At 48.4% G+C, this 22,982-nt stretch overlaps 1 protein-coding gene across 3 annotated transcripts in view; it reads right to left on the bottom strand.

The window, feature by feature from the left end:
- Positions 1 to 253: 253 nt before the first annotated feature.
- Positions 254 to 22,982, bottom strand: part of STX2 (syntaxin 2) — a 30,948-nt gene continuing 8,219 nt past the window's right edge. The window contains exons 3-10 of one of the 3 annotated variants that reach the window (XM_047697374.1): positions 19,682 to 19,781; positions 13,277 to 13,351; positions 11,748 to 11,821; positions 11,047 to 11,155; positions 9,298 to 9,371; positions 9,056 to 9,193; positions 6,911 to 7,021; positions 254 to 2,293 (exon numbers count right to left, since the gene is read on the bottom strand). In XM_047697374.1, the coding sequence (XP_047553330.1) occupies positions 2,198 to 2,293; positions 6,911 to 7,021; positions 9,056 to 9,193; positions 9,298 to 9,371; positions 11,047 to 11,155; positions 11,748 to 11,821; positions 13,277 to 13,351; positions 19,682 to 19,781 (777 nt within the window). In that variant the 3' untranslated portion in view covers positions 254 to 2,197. The other 2 variants (XM_047697375.1, XM_047697376.1) reach the window with 2 other exon arrangements.

Below are 22,982 nucleotides of genomic sequence, written 5' to 3'. Positions count from 1 at the left end.
GCACAAGGACATCCCCGCCCACCCCATTAACAAAGGAGACTGTCGAATGGACATAAGTACTGTAAGTCAGTAATTCTGAAATGTACCCCAAATCCCCTGAATTAGCATTTGTTGTGAGCAGCAAGAAAGACGGACCCTGAGACACGAGTCACAGAGGCTTGTAATAATGACACAAATAACCCAAACCTATCAAAACCCCTAACACCATTAACTCACATTATGATACATAATAATGGCCACAGAGGTAAGAGTCGTTTTCTCAGTAGAACAATTTATTAATGGATACGCAATAAAGTATGTCCCCAAAAATCTTTCCAGAAATGACAAGACTAAAAGTAAATTTGTTTTCAGTTCTCTGGCAGTTTTCTTTTTAATGTAAACATAAAATATTTGGGAAAATGATAAAAAGTAACAAGTGAATCTGTAAATATATTTTTAAAAATCCCATCTCAAACAGGTGCTTGAGGCTTACACATACAGACGTGCTTTGTGATAACTAACTGGATTATTTATCTAAACAGAAATCAAAAGGCACTTCCGTAACTTTGACGACAGCAGCACACATTCAGTCAGGCCTTCAGAGGAGGGAGGATGACCTGAACGAGCAGAGCCAGAACCATGACGACACAGATGGACACACAGACATAATTATACAAACAGGTGCCCAAAAGCTATATGAATACAAGCATGATCGCTAAGTATTTAAATATCCCTTGAGGCGAGTCTCGACGTAGGCACACAGCAGTGAGCACACTCCACTGACCAGCGGTTTCAAGACTCTTAAAAACATGCGATGGCCGGAAGGTTCCTCTTGTAATTCCGAGAACGCGGCGGCAATCAGCCAGCAAATGCTATGCCCCGTTCAGATCTGAGTGTAAGCTAAGCTGCCGCATGCATAAATTGGGAACGAGTGGGATTCATAATTGTAGGACACAAAGAACACAGTTCCAAATCGCTCAGCATCATTCACACTTACTGTGTGGAACCAAGAACGTCTCCGTCCGCTTCCAGCCCACCGTCAGAACACAGACATGCTGACACGGTCACGGACGGCCGTCACCGGAGTTAGAGACATTGTGACCATCCTTCATGTTCATTTACAGTTTGCCTAGCTGCTACCTTCCAGAAGTCCACTCACTAGTGAGACCGCATACACTTTACAAGTCAAAAAAACAACTGTATTATTATACTAAACAACATGAATGAGCAATAAAAATCTCTAATGAGCGATCCCTGTAAACGCTGGGAATTCACTTTTGTAGTTCAGCAGAGTAGTAAGTACTTAACAAGAGCATTTGAGGACTCTGAACAACAGTTTACATCTAGAAGAATTAACGTCTGGAAATAATTTCCATGAGTTTAGGAAGTACTGAATCCTGGTCTTCTCAGCATCCTAAGCTCAGGCCTTAGGAAGGTAAACAGGGACACATAAGGTTTATTTCTAATGAACAAGCAAGAGGCCGTGGGCTTTCATAGAGCAGGAACTGATTTATTATCTCGAGCCGTGGGGACGAGCACAGTAACGGGGACTGTCCTGGAGGGTGTCAAGGGCACTGGCGCCCTACACATCACTACCAACAGAAGGCACTTTAAGGCATTTCGAGGCCTTGGCATCCGATGTGGACTATGCCGAAGGCAAACGACGGTTGTAAAGGCGGCTCTGACAAAGTTGTGAACGTTCTTTCAAAAGGCAATATTCAATATATAAAAATGGAGCGAATTAAAATGTTAATATATTCAACAATTTATAAACATTAAAAGTTATAGATATCTTACAAAACAGCTGTGATGATAAACATTTTTGTTGCAAACAACAAACAAACACGAATTAAACACAGTACAAAAACGTCCCTTAATTAGCGGGTTAGCTGGGAGGGGTGGAGAAGGAAAGCTCAGACCTCAAATCTACTAGCTTCCTAACACAAAGTATTCCTAATTAAACTTCACATGTATTTTTAACACTGAAATATAAAAAAAAATTGAATTTTTCAATAATTCCTTATTTTAAGGCCACTGAAGAAAGTTTCACATTGTTACATTGTTGTGATGTGCTGTTCAGAGTCCAGGGCTGTTCGGGGTAACTCATCACACCCATCCCACTCAGACTTTCCCTGAATGATGCATCCTGTCGAGATCTGCCCTCGCCTTCACTAAGAAACGGTCAGCACCCAGCGCCACAGGTCGCAGCATCTGGGGCTCAGTCATGGAACAGGAGGCGGCGGACTTGCTGCAGGTGTGGTCTGACTCCGAGGAGAGGGGCTCTCGGGACATGGTTGCTATGACAACGTTGTTGCTAGGACAATTCCAAGGATCACAAGCAAAACAATTACACAAATAATAATGAACATCATTTTCTGCAAGATAAAGAAAAACATTAATTAATTTGCAAAGTATCAAAAGAAAGAAATCACTAATGTCATTTAACAAAATATGAAAGAGTTTAAAATACGAGTCCCACAGGTCACAGGAAAGGACGGAGTGGGGAAGGAAAGCTCCAGGGGTGAAGCTCTGAGCTATGCACACATGTCTATTAAATTAAGGGGATGTAGCTAAAACGGGTGTTGTTACAACGACACATGCTCCTGGAGGGAAAGGCAATGTCTACTCGGCACCGTGCGGGTTCTCAGCGAACACTCCCTAGTGGTCAGCCGGAAACAACAAACTGTTACTCCCGGGCGCACTGCACATCTTCTCCAAACCTTACATGAATCTCTCATTTGCCAACCTCTGACCTCCCCATGTTTTCACACTGAGGTGTGTGCACATGCGTGAAAAACCGGAAGCTGCTGACCCTTCTCCCGCCACATCTGCAGCGCAGAGGCCGGGCTATGAGCACAGCCAGCTTTGTTCTCAGCTATCGAGCATCCCTGCACAGCTGGAAGCTAGCCCGCCCTTGGCTTAGGGCATCTGGTCCCATCCAGGGGACTCGTCTGGGAGAGAAGGCAAGAAGTCACAAGATGAAAGGCACCCGGTCCTGCATGACTCTGGGTTCCCTTTGTGGACAGTAGACTCATCACCTGCACCGCCAGCTCTCACACACCGGCCACACCGGCGTCTAAGAAACAGGCCTGTGAAGATGGCATGGCTCTGAGCCAGCACCGGCCTGTAGCAGCACCGTCCACACTGCGTGCCAGGCCCACAGGAAACGTTCAGTCAGTCACTCCGAGGGCAGGGAGTGCCACCTTCAGGTCCCCATGTTCCTGGCGTGAGGACTGCAGCCCCAGCCACATCCCACCATACACCCGTGAACTCTGCTCAGCACAATGATCTGATGACAGGCTTTCCTCTGGCCTCCGGTCCCTTCTTCCTTACCATCGGCGGGCACCCTTCAGCTCCAGCACCTGCTGCCGCCACCTGGGGCACCCGACCACCTGCACATGAGCTCGGACCTTCTGCACCCCGGGGCTGGCTCTGCGCACCTGTGTCCGTCCTTCCCCACCGGCTCGAGGTGGTGCTCCCCCGAATCCCAGGACCGCTGAACTCCTGCGCTCCGGATGGAGCAACCGTTCTTCTCTAACACCCCGCCAATAGCTCAAACCACACGTGCGCCCTTCTCTCAGTGCACAGAGCACACCCAGGGCGCCAATCCTGTTCTGAGTTCTAGGCATGGCTCTCCCAACTCATAGACACAAACCATGGGCCAGGCACTCTCTGCCTGTCTCCTTGGATCAGGAATCAAGTGCCCCCCCATGCTGCAGTGTTACTTCCACAAAGTGCCTACAGTCTGGTGCCCGGCTCCCCAGAGGGCTCTGCTGAAAACATAAATTTTCAGAAGTATAATTACAGACATCAACCACTGCATTTGTATAAAAGAAGTAATTGTTGACACGCACTCTGGCGTGTTTTTATTAATGAGGACTGTTCTGTGTTCATATCTGAAGATACTAGAGTAAACTGGGCCCAAGCCCCACGATAACCCCACTGCTCCCCCAAAAATCACACTGAAAAGCCTGTTTTTACCCAATAGCATGACCAAACAGCATCTCTAGGTCCAACCTAAACATTAATTTTAAACTTTAGCGTAACCACGTTCAAACAACCATATTATAACCACCGGAAAAAACTAAGAAAATATGTATTTTTAAAGCATTATGAAAATATTTTTAAATGCAATTATATTAGCAAAGAAAATCACAGACACCGTGTTAGCTCCAGCAGAGCTAATAGGACAGCATCGTGAAGATCACATAAATGTCTCAACACAGAGCGCTAAGCCTCCTTCCTTCTGAAGAATGACCTACGACCAGCTCCGCGGCCAGAGCCTCTTCTGAAACCACTTCCCGTGTGATCCTGGGGTGTGTGGACAACGCAGGCTCAGGACCCCCGGCCCCCACGCCAGCGCGGGCCTCCTCTCCACTTGATGTCCATCCCGTGTCTGCAGTCGCCCTCACAGCCGGAGAAGGGGCTCCCTGGGACCACCCGCCATCACCCCGCCGCCGGGCGCTGCATCGAGGCCCTCGGGAGGAGCTGGCCGACCGGTCCGGGATGTAGCCCGCCAGCCACATGCCAGCCGAGCGCCCCCTCGGGGAGGAAGGTCCCAGGCGTACCAGAGACCAGAGTGAAAACACAAAATGTACTGAACCTTGGAGAGCGGTAAACAAGGCAAACAGAAATCTAGGGACCTCCATCACCATGAAGTAGAACCATGTGCTCTACTCAGGACCCTTCACGAGCGGGCAGGCTGACCCAACGGCCTTCACTTCAGCGAGGGGATGTGGGGAAAGCACCTGCAGCGGGCACGAGTGACACAAAGGACGTCCCTGGAGACCCCGCTCCCACTCCCCCAGGGCCCCGAGAACCCCTGCAGCGGGGAGACCTCACAAAGCAACTTTCAGTTGTTGCAATTATTCCCAAAGCTGAAACCTGAAAAGGTCCATGAATGCAGGAAGAGCCCATTCACTGAGCGAGCGCCAATGGGATGCGGGCACCCCGCAGGCAGGAAGGGGACCCCTGCCACACCTGCACACCAAGGCTTTCACGGGCCACGTAAGAAGGCCTCCCTTGAACGATGACCCTCAGCCGCCGGTTAACGCCCAGTGCACGTGGTGGCCAGGCACAGGCACTGCGGGCGACACGCTGGGCCCCACCCCGCAGACAGGCTGGCGGGACTGGGCAAGCCGCGTAGCTGATCAGGACAGTTACTGCATGGATGAGCGGTCAGTTCCTCTCTGCCGTGCCAGCGGGGACACACACATGGACATGATCCGAGTGGGCATCTGATGACTGATAAACCAATAATCAGAGCATTTACGGAAACCAGGGCACTGACACGGCTACAATCATCCACTGTTTCTGTCAAAGAAAAGCAAGCCAATTACATTACGGTGCTCTCCTAGCACCACGTTAGAAGACATCATTCTGATAGTAGAACCATCCCCAGGAAGCTGCTTTAATATCCAAGTTACAGGACACCTGATTGTTTGACAGCTTTTAGTTCTTTAAAAGCGTCGTTTTTAATTGCATGAGGTGAGGCTGTTTGGAGATAAACGGTTCTAGAACTCAGGCTATCAGGTTCCATCAGGTTCCACTCAGCGCCACGGGTGAGTCTGGGGGGAGGGAGGCCCCGACCCCTGTTCCAGCAGCCAGAGCTCGGGAAGGAGCCCTGCCCTGTTGTTCCATGTTTGTTTGCTGTCAGCGGTGGACCCTCCACTGCCCCTGCCCCACCCCAGAAAGCATAGGACCCCGAGGCCGGCTGCCCCCAGGCCCTGAGGTCTGAGCAGATGTGGCAGTGGGGTGTCTAGGAGCAGAGTGAGCAGTGTGGACAAGCCATGTGACGTCAGGGGTCAGCTGTGTCACCGGAGAGGTGGGGATAGTGCCGGACAGCAGCTGACATCAGACAGGGAGGCCTCCTCAGCGGCAGAGTCTGTACTTAACAGGAGGCCTGCTATCTTTGTAAAACCAACTTTTCATGAAAATTCTTACTGCACTGCTATGCTGGTTAGGCAAAGGATGGGACTGGCCCTTGGCTAATGACCTTGTCAGACTAGTCCACAGTGTGCCTGGAAGCAGACTGAGAACTCACATGTGGACCGTACCACCTCCTTCACGCAGGAGTATTTTGAAGAGTGGTGACACAGACTGATGTCATGCTTCAAGGACAGGAGCATGCTCACATAGGCCCAGGAGATGCAGGCTGCGAGGAGAGCCCAGAGGGGCCCCGGAGCTGTGGCCTGCGAACAGTGAGCACCGCGGCCTCCGCGCACAGACCCCAGCCCTTCCTTCCTTGCCTGCACTCTGTGGGCAGCGCGTGGAAACCCCCGACCAGTAAGGCACCGTGAAGTCGCACAGCCCTCTCCTGGGACAGGAGGCATCAGCGGGGACTTTGTGTGGCCCTCCCCGCGCCAGGGACAAGGACAGCAAGAACAGATGGCAAGGACACCCGTGAAACCCGAAGAGCGCTTTCTTCTCCCTGAGTCAGAACTTAATTTTCTTGGAAGAGCTTTGCTCACAACTCACGCAGGATTCGGGTATGGACAACCCCTTCACAGAGTCTGAACGGAGGCGGCTACAGAACGCCACAGTCCGGCCTCAGCAATGCTCTTCTTCCTCCAAACCGGAGAATCAGCAAGTAACCCGAGGGAAGAATCAAGGGTTCGCAGCACAACACGTGTGACCGACAGCTTCTAGAATTCCAGTCCCATTAGCTTTATACCCCCTCCAGACACCACCCAAGACACGGAAGTCTCTGGAGAAACGTGAGGCCGCAGAACACAGAGGCTCACGGTCAACACATTTCCCTACACAACCTTCACTGTTCAGCAAACAGAATCACTTCCATTTGAGAGTGAAATAAGAATTTAAGGAATCATTTATTTCCTGGAATTCCTTTTAAGGAGGGCTACCTCAACACACTACCCTCAAAGCCAGCACAACAGAAGCATGCACTCGAAGTCTTAGGAGGCAGACTCACCCGCCTAGCTTTGCTGCGGTACCTCACGGCTCTCTTTGTCTCTTCTTTTGCTCGCTCCACGTAGTCTGTGGCGTTCATCACGTTCTTTTCTATGTTGTTGATCATTTCGCCCTTAAGACAGAAAGTTCCAGGCTCAGAGGACACCCCTGAAACACCTGAGCGCGTATCTTACGACAGCCACGGAGCACCGACAAAGGCTTCACGGGGACGTAATGTGCATGTAATAGACACCAAATGTTTTCCGTGTTTACAGACAGATGAAACCACTGTACACATGCCAATACAAAACGATCAGAATTTATGTTTTAAGAAGAATGAGCACAGATGAGAGGGGTGGGCAACAAGGCTGAGGGTGAAAGGCACATCAAGGACACTCCAAGATGTGCTCTCGTGTGCACGCAGCCCAGCGCCTTCCTGATGTGCACACACACGCGATGTACAACGACATCGGTTTGAGTGGGCGGCACACTGCCATGGTCTCCTTAGAACACCAGAAAACCAAGAGCAGCGTATGTGTGACGCTAGGCTGACAAGCTTCAGGAAGTGCATGGGGCGAGGCGAGCGCAGGGAGGAGCGAGGGGAGAGGGGATGGTACCTGCTCTCCGTCCACAGCAGACAACCTGCAGCAACGCCGGCAGCAGTGGAAAAGGACGACCATTACCTTCCGCGCTCACTAGCATCTCTGACTACGCACACAGTCTGAGCTCGAGGAGCCGTTACTACGTTAGTAACTAACTAACTAACGTTAGTAACTAGTGTTACTAACACTCTTCTACGAGGAGACCACGACACAAAACTGAGAACACAGCCCTTTCCTAACGGACCTCGATGCAACACATCTGCTGTAGAGCCATCATAGTTGAAGGTGCTCTGAAACCTTCCATAATTACGGAAACAGTGTAGTGTCCTTGCTGCAGAATCTTCCCTGAAGACAGGAAGCCAGCAGAAACGTCTGGTGAGAGAAGGCAAGGGCCCACCCAAGCCAAACAAGAGTGAGCCGGCGCCCCACCCCCGACCCCCTCCCCGGGGCTGTTGGGTTTTCCTGCCAATCACACAGTACCTGAGCTTTCCACATGTTATGATAAACGTCCTCAAAATAAACAGTGTTCTTCTAAAGGTCAGGGACATACATGGAGAATGAATCCCATACAAGGATGGACTTCTGTCACCCCTCACATAATCCAGAAAATAAGCTGGTCGGGTTCGAAACTTCTCACCAGACTGCTCCTGCCAGAGCAGACCCCGAAACCAGCCTTCAAAGGCATGAGGATGCGATCTACCGAAGATGGGTGACATGGACCCTCCCACGGTATGGGTGTCACCAGAATCCTAACCCCTGAATCAACGAGCAGCCGCGTACAGGCCTCCCTCCATACTGGAAACCTCAGGGAGGGCCTGATTCAGGTCCCAGGAGTCAGAACACACCAGCCTATATTTGACACTGGATTTTACATTTTGTAAGGAACTATCTACACTCCTTCCGCCCTCTTCCCTGGGGTGGCCGCCCTCCCCACCTGTGTCCTGGACAAACCAAGAATTAGACCACCATGCCGTGGGCACAGGCCTCTGCGTGTGTCACAGACAGTACCCTAAATTTTGGGCTTATTCTTTTAAACGTTTCTTCCAATTACCGTTCTAATACGTGCCCCTTGTAGAACACTTGAGAAGAAAACTAAATCCCTACAGTCCCATGTTACCTTACTTGGTAGATCTCTTTCCTTCTGTGAACACTGTTGTGCAGAGCTACGTTCATGCCACATACACACACGGGCGTGTGTGTGTGCTACAGGATTATGCTTACACAGATGGGTATGTACACACGTAAGACTTTGTATCTCCCTCTTCATTCACAATTCCAGCTCGATATTTGTACATCTCACTAAAAATCTTCCTGAACCAAAGTCTGCCCGGGTCTGCCTCACAGGCTGTCCTGTGCACACACAGACTTCGAGTACGAAGCCAGTCCCTCTCTGTTGCAAGCTGAAGCTGTTGCCAGCATTCCTGCCTCACGGTAACACTGCAAGCCACTTCTGACTTTTGAGACTGGACCCACAGCTCTGGCTTTCTCGGCCACGCGGGACTCTGCTAGGAGATTCCACAGATGCCTGCTGTCCGTCTGGGAGACAGGGAGCTGTGTGCAGTTACCTGGGTCTCCACGAACATGGCCATGTCCGTGAACATCTCGTGCAGCTCCCGGATGCTGGTCTCCAGCTTCATGATGTCCTTGTGACGAGACTCAATTTCATTGAGCGCTTGTCTAGTAATTTGAGAATCTGATATAATCTTTGAAAAACAAACACAAAAGAGAAATACTGATGAACTCAGGGCCACTTCGGGAGTGAGGCACAGGCAGACGCGTGCAGGCGCGCGGCCTCCCGGGCGCTCACGTCCGCCGTGAAGACAGAAGGGCTCCCGCTCTCCAGCATCTCCTCCAGCTCATCGTCCGTCGTGGCTCTTCCAGCTGCAAGATGAACACAAACTCCACTCAGAACGCGCCCACGTTTGTAAACGACCCTCTCAGCCACACGTCACCAACTACCACCCGAGTTTACATTTTTAAAGGCTTCTCGGACCTTTCAAATGTATTTTGTTAAATGAGTGTTAATGTTGAAAGAAACTGACCTAAGACTAAGAAACAGGAAAAACTGGAAAACTCTCAGAAGAACCTCATAACTGGAATGAATCATGAAATCTAACTTTAGTAAGAATGAGAAACAACTCTAAGGAGGACATCATATTATCTGGAACCACAGGTTTTTCTAAAAGTTTACCTCTGGCTTACAGATAAAGGGTGTGTTATCAGCATAGACTAGAAGGTCACAAATAAAGACTGAACAATTAGAATCAGGGGCTTTAATACTCGCTATGTGTTGGTTGATGATATTTTTTCCTTGAGTTAAATGTATTAATGCTCTCTAAGAAATACATCCACAGGTTTTCGAAAACACGCAATTGATAATTCTTATTTTTTTCAATTTGTGCTATGAAAGACAAAATTAAATGAATGTCATAATAATGAAAATCTCATTTAAAGAGAAAGTTGACAACAGCATTATCCATATTGTCATCAGGAAATGACCCAAACGTCCATCATCTGGGCCCCAGAGAGACACAGCGTGACCCATCTGCATGATGGTGCCTGAGCCAGCAGGCTGCGGATGGCTGCATCTCAAAAAATCTGTGTTAAGTGAAAGAGGCCAGTCACAAAAGGGCACATATTGTGTGACTGCACGTATATGAAGTGTCCAAAAAGGGCCAGTTGGTAGAGGTCGGTGGCTGCCTAGGGCTCAGGGGAAGAGGCCCGAGGAGTGACGGATGTAGGTGCACATCTTTGGGGTGAAGATGTTGTGCAACTGGCCTTGTGACCCACTAGAGCCGCCGACCTGTACACTCTGCACGTCACTGGCGTGGGATATAACTGAGTCTCTGTAAATACGATGAAATGCTATTTGACGAGGTTCACGCTCGTGGCTATCCTGGGCTCCCCAAGTCCCTGAGGAGGTGCACAAAGCCCACAGCCCTGGTGGCCTCCGCGCCTGTCATGAGCTCGCGCCACAGCTGAGGAGGTGGTCTTCTCTAATGGGGAGCGGGCACAGCTGACTGACCTTTAAGTGGTCAGCAAAGTGCCTTCTGCCCAGAGGAAAACTGGAGCCCCACCATCCCAGGCTAACGGCAATGCACGGATCCTTGCAAGGCAGGCTGGAGCAAAGGGCTGCCCACACTTGCTCGCCAGACACACAGCCCTATGAGGCCCTCTGAGACTGTCTCCCCAGATGGAGCACAGAGGGTTGGGGGCAACAGAAAAGTACTTGGGGAGATAACGGCTGGAAGTTTTCCAAATCTGATAAACACTCTAAAAGTAAAGCTGATTAGAAAATAATTTAAAGTCCACTCATCAAGGATTTTCCAAAGGATGTAAATAAAGAAAAAGTTCTGGTAAATCAATGAACAGGAAGCCATGAAAAGGTTTTAGGTTTTGCAATATTGACAAAAATAGAGAAGGAATAATTCTTCTGATGTTACAGTACTTTGATGTCAGACCTTAAGAATCTCTGTCTGTCAAATAAATGAATGGAATCTTTAAAAAAAAAAAGAATAATATGTTTTTAACAAAAATAGCATTTTCCTCTACTCACTTATTTCTAGCTGACGTTGTATCCGTCCTTTGCTCCGCTCCCGGAACAGAGTCTGTGCCTCATTATATTCTGTCATAACTTCCACAAATTTCCGAGATAGTACGGAATGCTATTAACACAGAAGAAATTAATATATAACGACCATTTCTTCTGCTGAAAGTGACATACAAAATATGACACCAGGAAAACTAAAGCTGTCATAGAAGTCCTTCAGACAGAAAGTGAGAGGACCAGCAGCCAACTCTAGGACAGAACCCATGCCGACAGCTTTCCGTGGGCCACCGCCCTAGACCCTCCAGGGCCCCCACTGCATGGATGTGGATGCTGGGACTCGAACTCACCCGTGGTTCCTGCCTCACCGGACGCGGCCGGGCCTGCACACCGGGCACCCCCTCGTCAAGCAGAAGCTAGCAGCCTGGATACCACCGTCCGCACCACAAACCTTTAGAAGGTGTGGACCCTACCCCCGACCCTCCAGGGACTCGGATAATTCAGATAATACTGCTCTTCAGAGCAGAACCCTGTTGATGGACGGAATACCCTTTTCCTTCATATTAAGGAGGTCATCGGCAGATCCCCCCCTTGTATGCAGAGATGTTGTAAGGATTAATGGACATAAAGATGAACGACTTCGAATCTGAAAGCAGTGAAGAGACCTATTCTACACATCGCTGCCGTCTGGGCGAGGCCAACAGCCAAACCTGGGTTCTCCGGATGCGAAGATCCACCGATGCCCGGCTCCCGCTCTCATCCTGACCGACACTGTGCTCAATCACTGGAGACAGACAGGGAAAGAGTCACCTCTCAGACTGAAACACACACGTTTCTCAAGCCAAACCTCGGGCTGCTTTTCTTTCTTATCTTTCCAATTCCTCACAGATGTACGGGTCTTAATGATGATCATCCATCAGTGGTAGTACCACAAAATAAAACCACATGTTCTATCTTAACATTTAAAAGAAAAACAAACAAAAGAAATCACCTAACTCTGATGGAGTTTGGAGAACTTAACCATCCGTCTACAGGAGATACAGAGCTTTCAAACCCTGAAGCATGGCAAACTCTGATGGACAAATGTCCTGGTTTCTCCAACCAAAAGAAAAAAGAGGGGAAGATGGAAGGAGAGTCTGAGTTTTAAAAACTTTAAGTGACACGCCACCAATCACAGGGTATGGCCCTCATCTGGAACCCAGTTCAAGCACACTGTAAAAACAAACTCAACACTGGGGAAGCATAAATTCTGATGGGATATTTCCTAATAAATGTGTCTTGGGGTGCCTGGGTGGCTCAGTCATTAAGCATCTGCCTTCAGCTCAGGTCATGATCCCAGAGTCCTGGGATCACCCCCACATCAGGTTTCCTGCTCTGTAGGAAGCCTGCTTCTCCCTCTCCCACTTCCCCTGCTTGTGTTCCCTCTCTCATGGTCTTTCTCTCTCTCTCTCGGACAAATAAATACATAAAATCTTAAAAAAAAAAAAAAAAACTGTGTGGATATGATCATGGCACATGGTTGTATTTTGGGGTGAAAATCCTTCTGGTCTTCAATACACTGACATATGTACTGATGAAGCCACCAGGGCAGGTGGAGCCCTAGGGGTGCAGAGCTGAAGGGTGTGGCCACAGGCTGGGGTTGGTCATCTCCCTGCCCCCACCGGTCTACAATGCGCCAACAAAAGTTCTTTCTGATCTGCCAAGATTTCCTGTGTTTGAAAGCTCCTTTGTAACAATCAGATACAAAGTGTCTTCCCGGCAGCCCTGTTTATGCCCAAACCTCTCAGAAACCACCTCTTAGAGCTGAACCCGAGCACCACAAGCTAAACTCCTACAAATTTAAGAAACTATTTAAGGACTGGAGATTCATATGAAAGGCTACTCACCTTCTGAAATACCTGTAATTCAGCAAAAAATGTCATAAAAATAGGCCTCGATGAGAGATTAACAATTTATAAGCAAATGTTTAATTAACCTTGATGAATACGAACTAGTTGTTCTATCCTGAATTTGCAGATTAACACTGTTAGCCTTAGCTCCCTGTGTGCAGTCCTTAGAGCCAGCAGCTAAGAATTCTAGAACAATGAGTAACACAAAGGCCACTACCTCAAGTTCATACAAATTAAAGCGCTCACACTTCCGACTTGTAAAAATGTCAAAAATCAGAGATTATAAAGGAAACACAGATTACCCACATGCCCCCATCACCCATTACAAGCAGCCAAAGCTGTAAACTCACACTTCAACTTGGCTCGGATTTTGTTCGCAGTTTTCTTGATTTCTTTGTTCAGATCTTCAAGTTCTTCTTTTATTTCTTTAAAATTTAAAAAAAAAAAAGGACATCTAAGCTATAATACACAATTAACTTAAATGGAACAACATTCCTGGTAAATATTTAAGTGTTTGGGTCTCAAAGTGGGGTTCCCAGACCAAGGGGCCTCAGTACGAGGTGGGGTCCTGGTAGAAATGCACATTCCTGGACCCCACTCAGACCGACTCAAGGTGGGACCTGCGGCCTGCAATCCGACCTAACCAGGCCGCAGGTGACTATGAAGTGCAGCTACATTTGGGAAGAGCTGGGTGATAGCAATTAACTGCTGAAACAGTTCACTGACTCTGTTGCTAACACCTAGACCTAAGGAAGGAAGCAGAAACTTAACCATATTCTGGAAAGAAGTTCTCCCATGTGTTTGATTTCCTTTGTGCTCATCCCTGCCTGATTGAACCAGGTTCCTCATGGAAGTGCCTGTCCCTGCACTGGGAAGGCTAAGGCTAAGCCCCCAGACACAGCCACTGTGTCTGGAGAGGGAGAGCAGTGCAGGAGTCTATAGGAAAATGCACTCAGGGCAGAACATGTGCAGGCGTGCAGCCCAGCTGAGGACACGGCACGGCAGACTTGGGGAACAGCTACGAGCCACGGTGGGGGAGGAGGGGGGCACCAAAGCCTCTGTAACTGAGAACCGAGCCTGGAGCCTCGGACGGATCAGAGCCCCGTCCCCCAGCTGGTCCTCCCCAGGAGCACCCCACTCTGGATACGAAAGCCCTGGGCTGTTCCAGGATGGATCCCGGACTCCCCGCTCACACAGGCAGGCAGGGGTTCAGGTGTTCGTGAGGGAAATGGAAGAGGCATGACCAGATCTGATCCCTTCAAGGGACAGAGAAGAGCCATAAGCTTATCCGTGGCAAAGGTGGCATTTCAAACCACTGGGGAAAGGATGTGGCATGATAAACACTCCTGCTGAGAACCATCAGGAAAGCTGGACAAAATGTGTTTTGATCTGCTTGAAGGCATTTAAAGCTAACAAGGCAGGTAAGGAGATCCAGGAAGACACCCGGAGAGGGGAGCCAGCGACTGGAGCAGCCTGAAGCTGGAGGCAGGGGAGAGGAGAGGAGAGCTGCAAAGCTCCGGAGGAGGGGACCATGACACAGCTCATCTAACCCTCCCAAACTACACCCAGAACTGCTGCTGGCCCTGGCCATCTGTCAGAAATATTTAAAAATCATCTTCTAGAAAAGGAGGACTCAAATTACTGCCACAAGCTTTTTTGCACAAAACCCGGGGCCCAATCCCAAATAGCCAGGCACACGAAGAACCACAGTGGAGGCCCACAGACCCCAGGAGCACCAGGGAGTGGATCATGGGACACGGTGGGATCATTACGTCCAAAGGGGTGAAATACAAGATTAGGAATTTTGTCGAAAATCAGTACAGAAAGGAACCAAGTGAAATTCCAGGACTGAAAATATCTCACCCAGAAATCTCTCAACGAGTAAAGAGAGGTCTGCAGATGAACCGCAGACAGACTCCCCAACGGGACGGTGAGACGGGGGAGAGAACAGAACGGGGGGTAGGGGAACCACGGGCACAGGGAAAAGGCCTGAACACTCAGACTGCAGGTCTCCCAAAGAAGGAGGGCAGGAAACGGAGCAGGGATGGCTCATGAGGACAAAGTGGTCCGGGCGGCCAGAGGTGCAGAGAGAAAACCGCATCCAGAAACAGCAGGGCAAAATCGCCAAACCAAAGATCAAAGACCAAGTGTCTTAAAAGCTACAATTCAACAGCTGACTTTAAAAAAAAAAAAAAAAAAAAAGGCACTGTAAAGATTACTTCAGAATCTTCAAGGTGGTCAAAGAAAATTACTTTCACCACTCAGTGAAAACATCCTTCAGGAACAAGATTATAGTTGGAAAATTGCAGATAACTGCATGTTCCCTACTAAAAGCAGTAACAAAGAGTGCTTTTTCTCTTAAAGATTTTTTATTTTTATTTATTTGACAGAGAGAAACAGCAAGAGAGGGAACACAAGTGGGAGGGTGGGAGAGGGAGATGCAGGCTCCCCGCTGAGCGGACAGCCCGATGGGGAATTCAATCCCAGGACCCTGACTGAGATCATGACCTGAGCCAAGGCAGACACTTAACAACTGAGCCACCCAGGCGCCCCCTAAGAGTGCTTTTTAGAAAGAAACGATCTCAGATGGAAGTTGTGAGACTCAAGGAAAAATAAGGAGCACTGGTAGGGGTCTGCACGTGGGGGGGTCCGAATGGGCGCTCACAGTAGAAAGGTTTACATCACTTTGATGCATCACGTACATACGATGATACGTGCGTACAAGAGCGGATGCAGTGTTACCTGGAAGTAGTAAACGCACAGATTCCTATTGGACCTTAAGTCTACAATGCACGCTGTACTCCAGAAGTCAGCACTGCAACAACAGAAAGTAGGACTCATAAACAAGCTAGCAGTGGAGGGGAGAAAATTCTTAAAACCTAAGCCAAAAGAAAGCCTGAAGAGAGAGAGAAGTAACGGAGAACAAGAAGAAAAATGAAAAACAAACATGATTGTGAATGTCCACCCCAATATGTCAGTAATGCTCGGTAACAGCCTACAAGCACATAAAGACCAAAAATGACCAGACTGGAAAAGTGACAAACCCCGTAATACTGTACGTATAAAAGACGAGAGAAACACATTAGGCACATGGATATGGGAAGATCATCAGAAAGTGGCGGGTAGGGGTGCCTGGGTGGCTCAGTGGGTTAAAGCCTCTGCCTTCGGCTCAGGTCATGATCCCAGGGTCCCGGGATCGAGCCCTAAATCGGGCTCTCTGCTCGGCGGGGAGCCTGCATCCCCCTCTCTCTGCCTGCCTCTCCGCCTACTTGTGATCTCTGTCAAATAAATAAATAAAATCTTTTAAAAAAGAAAGAAAGAAAGTGGCAGGGAAAGCGATCCCACAGCCATGAATCAAGGCAAACCAGGGAGCTCTGTTCACGCAGGCAACGTGGCTGCAAGGGCACAGAGAGCATCCGTTAGTGGCAGTGGGAGGGACGCCCCCCATGATGAAAGGCCCAGTGCAGCATGAGACCCTCCTTCGGTTGTGAAGGCCTTAATCCCCAGCTTTCTGCACACATGTGTCTGGCCCAGCCCTGGAAGGAGGGAAACGGCCGGCTACAGAAGGTGTCATGGGACCCGGCTTGGGGCGAGAACAGGGCTGCCCGTCAGGCAACAGCACTGAGTCAGCGTTACTGTCCCCAGCCAGATGAATGGTACCAGCGAGCAAGAGTGTCCTTTGGAGATGAGCTCCAAAATGGTCACTCTGAAAGGAGTCAGCACAAATAACACAGCACACATGGAACACACGTATTGTACGCAACAGCACATACACTGTGTGTCCGTACGGACACACACACACACAGGTCAGCGTGGCCAATGTGGACAACCACTGAGGCCCACGCACTGTCACTGCAACCTTCCCATCGATTTGAAAATGTTCACCCTGAAACTGTGGAGAACATGTCTAATGGTGCCAGTCCCTTGATCCAGTAGGAACAGGCCCAGGAACGGGACACCAGGGTGCGGCCTGGTGGGCCTGGGCAGCCCGTCTACCCGTCGTGTACCCCACCCCAGAGCCAGGCAGGGAGAGCGCCGAGGCACCCCCACCTGCCAGGGGCCGGCAGCCTGTGCATCGCCCCAGGCTGCCCCCTCCCAGGGCCCAGTTCCACAAGACATGAACTGTACTTCTCTTTTCAAGGGTCAACTAAGTAGGCATTAGGACAGTGCCTCCCACATTTTGGTTCACACTCTGTCATGAGACAGACAAAAGACCAGAGCGATAGTTTTATTCAGAGCCCAGTAGGGACTACTGGGAAGCATTAAGAGCTCTGCCTGTGGGGCGGCTCAGTGGGTTAAAGCCACTGCCTTCGGCTCAGGTCATGATCCCAGGGTCCTGGGATGGAGCCCCGCATCAGGCTCTCTGCTCAGTGGAGAGCCTGCTTCCCCCACCCTCTCTCTACCTGCCTCTCTGCCTACTTGTGATCTCTGCCTATCAAATAAATAAATAAAATCTTAAAAAAAAAAAAAAAAGAGCTCTGCCTGCATTCAAAGGGTAGTGTTATCCGCTTAAGTTCTTTGGAGGTAAATTATCCAAAAGAAAAAGAAAAAAAATTATAATATTCATTCAAATTCAATTTTCCCCAAGAATCAAGATATTAATAGATGTTACATAAAAAGTTCTGTGGGCAAATAAGTGCATGGAACACAATACTAAGGTAAACAGGACTTTATTTAAGCCACACTGCTCATGGTCTTTATTACTGAGGACATCAACTTCCCAAGAGGGGATCTGGCAGGATGAGGGGCCATAGCTCCTGTTTCACAGGCTAGTGACGACATTCGGGAAATGGCCTTCTAAACCATAAGGTAAGGCACCTACTGAGGGTCAAATAATTATTTTACAAGACATGCAAAATCTTAAAATTAAGAACATGTTGGGGTGCCTGGGTGGCTCAGTGGGTTAAAGCCTCTGCCTTTGGCTCAGGTCATGATCTCAGGGTCCTGGGATACAGCCCCACATCGGGCTCTCTGCTTGGCCGGGAGCCTGCTTTCCTGTCTTTCTGCCTGCCTCTCTGCCTACTTGTGATCTCTCTCTCTCTCTGCCTGCCTCTCTACTTGTGATCTCTGTCTGTCAAATAAATAAATAAAATCTTTTAAAAAAAAATTAAGAATGTGTTCATTTTCTGTGTAATATCTTTATTTTGTCAACGTAAGGCTATATACCAAATAATTCTCTAACAAAAAGTTGCTTTGAGCTTTCCTCCGAGGTTGAGAACAAGTGGGGACCACCACTTCTACTTAACCCCGTATCAGATACTTAACCCCATACCAGAGGTCACTGAAATTAGTCCACTAAAAATCGCACAAAGCAAAGGGAAAAGCGTCATTATTCGCAGATCACATGACTGGGCGCAGAGCCAACCCAACACGATCTACACAGAAATTAACCACGTTAATAGGTAATTAGGCGAGATAATGGGTCAACGTGTAAGAACCCACCATACTTCTAGACGCAGAAACGAACAGCGAACACAATCCGCGGCAGGTACTGTTACACTGTTTACACTAGCCGCCTCGTAAGAAACACAGTGCGGGCTGTGTGCGGTCTCTACACCAAACCCTGTGAGCACGACTGAGCGAGAGCAAAGAAATGAAAATTGTAGAGGGACAGACCCTTTTAAGGACTAAAGATATAATATTGTAAAAATACCACTTCTTCCCCAAAATGATGGATGGATTTCAAGTCACAATCTCTGGCTTATCCCAATCCATCTTACCTTTATTTTTTTTTAAGATTTTATTTATTTGTCAGATAGAGAGAGCACGCACACAAGCAGGGGGAGCGGCAGAGGGAGAGGGAGCAGCAGACACCCAGCTGAGCATGGAGCCTGTTGCGGGGCTCGATCCCAGGACCCCAGGATCATGACCTGAGCCAATAGCAGATGCTTAACCAACTGAGCCACCCAGGTACCCCATCCATCCTACCTTTAAAGTTTTCAGGATTTATCTCTCCAGATCAAGAAAACACTCCCTTATAATTACCAAGGTCCTCATTCCTGGTTAACTTAAAATCATTTCTTTCTTTTTTTTTTTTTAAGACTTTATTTATTTATTTGACAGACAGAGATCACAAGTAGGCAGAGAGGCAGGCAGAGAGAGAGGAGGAAGTAGGCTCCCCACTGAGCAGAGAGCCCGATGCGGGGCTCGATCCCAGGACCCCGGGATCATGACCTGAGCAGAGGCTTTAACCCACTGAGCCACCCAGGCGCCCCTTAAAATCATTTCTTAACAGACATCCAGAACGGCATACTCCATACAGAAAAGCCTTTCCTGAACACTTAAGATCACCCGTAAACCTGCCCTAACAAATGCTGTTTTCCAACTCAGTCTCCGAAAGTCTTATTAACTTTCTTTTATTTTTAAATTTTTATTTTTATTATTTAAAAATTTATTTTTATTTTATTTATTTTATATTATTTATTTATATTTTATATTAAATATTTATATTTATATTTATATTTATTTATTTATATTTGATTTTAAATATTTTATATTTATAAAATTATTTATTTAAAAATTTTTATTTTTAACTTTCTTTTATTTTGTTTAAAGATTTACTTTATCTTAGAGAGAGTGAACGTGAGCGGGGAGAGGAGCAGAGGGAGAGAAAGTGCGTCCTAATGGAGGAGCAGCCTGCCAACTTTCAGAATCCGGACAAGTTCCCTGCGCCACCGCGCGTACAGTCAGGGCTGAGGCCTGGTTCACAGGCAGTGAGAGAGAGAGGGGCATAGTTTTTAAAGCCAGTGACTTACTTCCTTCTGGGTTTGGTGCAGAAAGTATGATGCTGTGGTTTTTCTTTACTTCTTCAACATATTGAGCTATTTTAGCTGTACTGTTCCTGATCTCCTCAACCTAGGACAGATACAAACAGCCATCACTGTTGTGGCAAATTCCAACTTGCTACCCCTTCCTATTACCTAGAAAGGGAAGGAAAAAGGAAGGAAGGAAATGAACAATCACATCAAGAAATACCAGCCTTTTTCAATTCTCACATTGATAATTACTTATTTTAAAGATAAAGAAAATTACTGTGTTAAGACCCATACTCCCATGACTAAGACGATATCAACCAACATTCACTAACAGAACTATCAGGTGGGAAAAACCGTAACGATCAATAGCATTAGCACAGGTGAGTCACTGGAGGCACACTGCGGGCGCCCAGCGCTCCGAGCAGTCGAGGAGGAGGCAGCCACGCCTCCGTGTGGGGAGATGTTCGTGGCCAACAGGGCTAAGCCTTCATAGTCACGTTTCACCTCTCATGATCTAAACTATTCAACGCTTGTTTCAAAATGTAAGGTGCTCACCAGCGAGATTTATCCAAATGGATCCACGCATCCATAATTATCACACCGGAAAAACAGCTTAAATATTTACTGATTCGTTTTAAAACAGTAATTACAAAACCACTGCATGTTGTGGCAGTAGCCCATATCCCAGTCCCGTGAGTGTCTGAGTCACTCCAAGCAGCCACAGGACTCCTCACAAAAAGGAGATGGAGGGTCAAATCTAGAAGACGGGGGTGTGCCAACTTGAGCAGCCTCTTCCCTGGAGCCTCCAGAAGGAGCCAGCCCCGCCGGCAGGCTCGTTTCAGGTCCAGTGGGGACCGCTTGATGACGAATGCATGTTGGGGGAAGCCACTCAGTCATGCTAATTTGTGACAGCAGCAGGGAGAGACTAAGTCCACACACATACTCATGAGAGAATGAGAGGAAAGGAGGACTTCGTATCACTATAAAGACGGTCTTGACCACATGGACTCTGTGAGGGGGTCTTGGCTTCCCCAGAGGCCCCAGAGCCCAGCTGCAAAGCACATGTGGGAAACCCAAGTGTTGGAGGAGGGGGTAACACAGAATGCTGCCTTCAGAGAAGGGCGCACGGCCGTTACCACGGGCCTGGAGGCGATTTCCAGCCACACATAATTTCTGTAGGACTTTACGGACTTCATGCACGAAAACAATTAATAAAATAAAAGCTGATTCTTTTAAACATCTGCTAGTTCATCATGAAGGCGTAAACACATGCGGCGATGCTCTGGGATCAGTGCACAGACCGGCAGCCCCACCAGCGGCCCCGAAAGTGCCGTTTCTGCAGGAAACTACAGTCATCAGGAGAAAAGACACCGTTTGGCCCCCCCGCAGAATCCTGCAGTAGACACCCCCTCAGCCTCTCCAACAGCGGCCCTAGTGTGGCCCAGAAAGGAAAGGAGGCTGTCACGCTCCCCGCACAGTGCTGGGGGGCAGCGCCGCAGTCACGGTGGTGCCCACTCCCACCGACAGCCAGGAGGGACACGGCATGGGGTCTCTTTCTGTCCCTTACAAATCACCTTCACAAAGGGGATGTTCCCTGGCCACCCAGTAGGGCACCATCCTAAGTCCTTAACCAAACACCAGCCAGGTGCAAAATCCTATCTTTTACAACGTTCTGTATGATGTTTAAGATCTGAATGACGTTCTCTAAAAACAAGTTTGTATTAACAATATCGTTGTCTATTTGTCTAAGAAGCCACTCCACAAAGCTTAACTGTGAAATGAAACAACTATTTAACAAGTGAGAACCTAACTTCAGTTGGGTTCCGCTGCCCCCGAGCCCACACACCATTCTCACCCCAAGCCGGGTCACCATGTGGTTCCCAGAAACCAAGAGCCGGGTCTGCGGTATACGAGTCTTCCGTCAGACATAACAGCAACATTTCATAAACACCAGGAGAGTCTTTAAGAACTACATTTTCACAAGGAACTGGCATGGAAGAATTAAGCAGGTAAAGGGGATAAAATATAAAAAAATAATTTCACAGAGTGAGTAGGTAAAGTCAAGACAGTACAGAGGGTCTCATTTCCAAAGGGAAACCAGGAAATGCAATATCATAACTGCTTTGCACTTTAAAGTGAGTCCCTGTATCAAACAATGACTTTCATGCTTTTCCCACTAGGTACAATCAGGAGCTAACATCATAAATACCGGAAACCCCATGGCTACGCTAATCCCAAGTATTCAGCAAACTCTCAAAACTGCTAACTTTTCATATATTTGTATTAAAACAGTATACTTTTAGGACTCTATTCATATTTATTTGAGAGAGAACGAGCACAAGAGCATGCATATGAGCAGGAGCAGAGGCAGAGGGAGAAGCAGGCTGTCTGCTGAGCAGAGAGCCCGATGCGGGACACGATCCCAGGACCCTGGGATCAGGACCTGAGCCAAAGGCAGACACTTCACTGAGTGAGCCACATAAGCACCCCAATATATTACTTTTTTTAAATCAAATCTGCACATTTATAGGCCCATTCAGACTGTCCATGCATTCAAGAGTCAATGACACTATTAGACCAGGTTCACACAACCACAGCAAACCATGAAAGGGCAGTTTTTATCATTAAATAACGATAAGGGACATGTTTCTTCATGTTTAACAAAGTCAAAATATTTGTTCTGTGACTCGAATTCAAAAATGTGAAATCATGGAAAATTTGGTCAAATATGACTTAGGCTTAAGCCTAGAACCAGCCTTGGGGAGCGACGAGGGAGAGGAAAGGTCCTGCAGCAAGCCCATGGGAGCACACAAGGGTCGCGGTCAGCCCCAAGGAACGCCGTCCCAGGCTGCTGGGCCAGGGCCGACACCCCAGAGAAAGGCCAAGCTGACGGATGGCAGTGTTCCCACAGTTATGTTCCTGTTCACGCATTACACTTTTCAGCAGAGGAACTGAAGATGCATTCAATGATCTCAGAAATATTTCTGAGTTATGAGCTCTTGGACACATACGGTCACCAACCAGGGACCCGCTGCTGTTCCGGGAGAAACAAGAGAAGCAGCATCCTGTGCACACATCAGCCGAGGGGCACCCCTGCCACCAGGACTGGCATGCCATTCTCTAAAGGACGAGGGGCCCTCAGTCTGGAGAGCACCAGCGGTCCTGGGGTGAGGACCTGTGAGACACAGGACTACCACAGGGTGTGGCAGGTCTCCCAGAGGCAGCCTGGCCACAGAGGAGCTATCTCAGGGCCCCAGCTCCACACTGAGAGAAGCGCCACCCAAGGCGGGAGTGTAGAGCT

The sequence above is a fragment of the Lutra lutra genome, chromosome 12, assembly GCF_902655055.1.
Source record: "Lutra lutra chromosome 12, mLutLut1.2, whole genome shotgun sequence".
NCBI lineage: Eukaryota > Metazoa > Chordata > Mammalia > Carnivora > Mustelidae > Lutra > Lutra lutra.
Note: the sequence above shows the minus strand (reverse complement) of the source record. Positions and strands in the feature narration are given on the sequence as shown.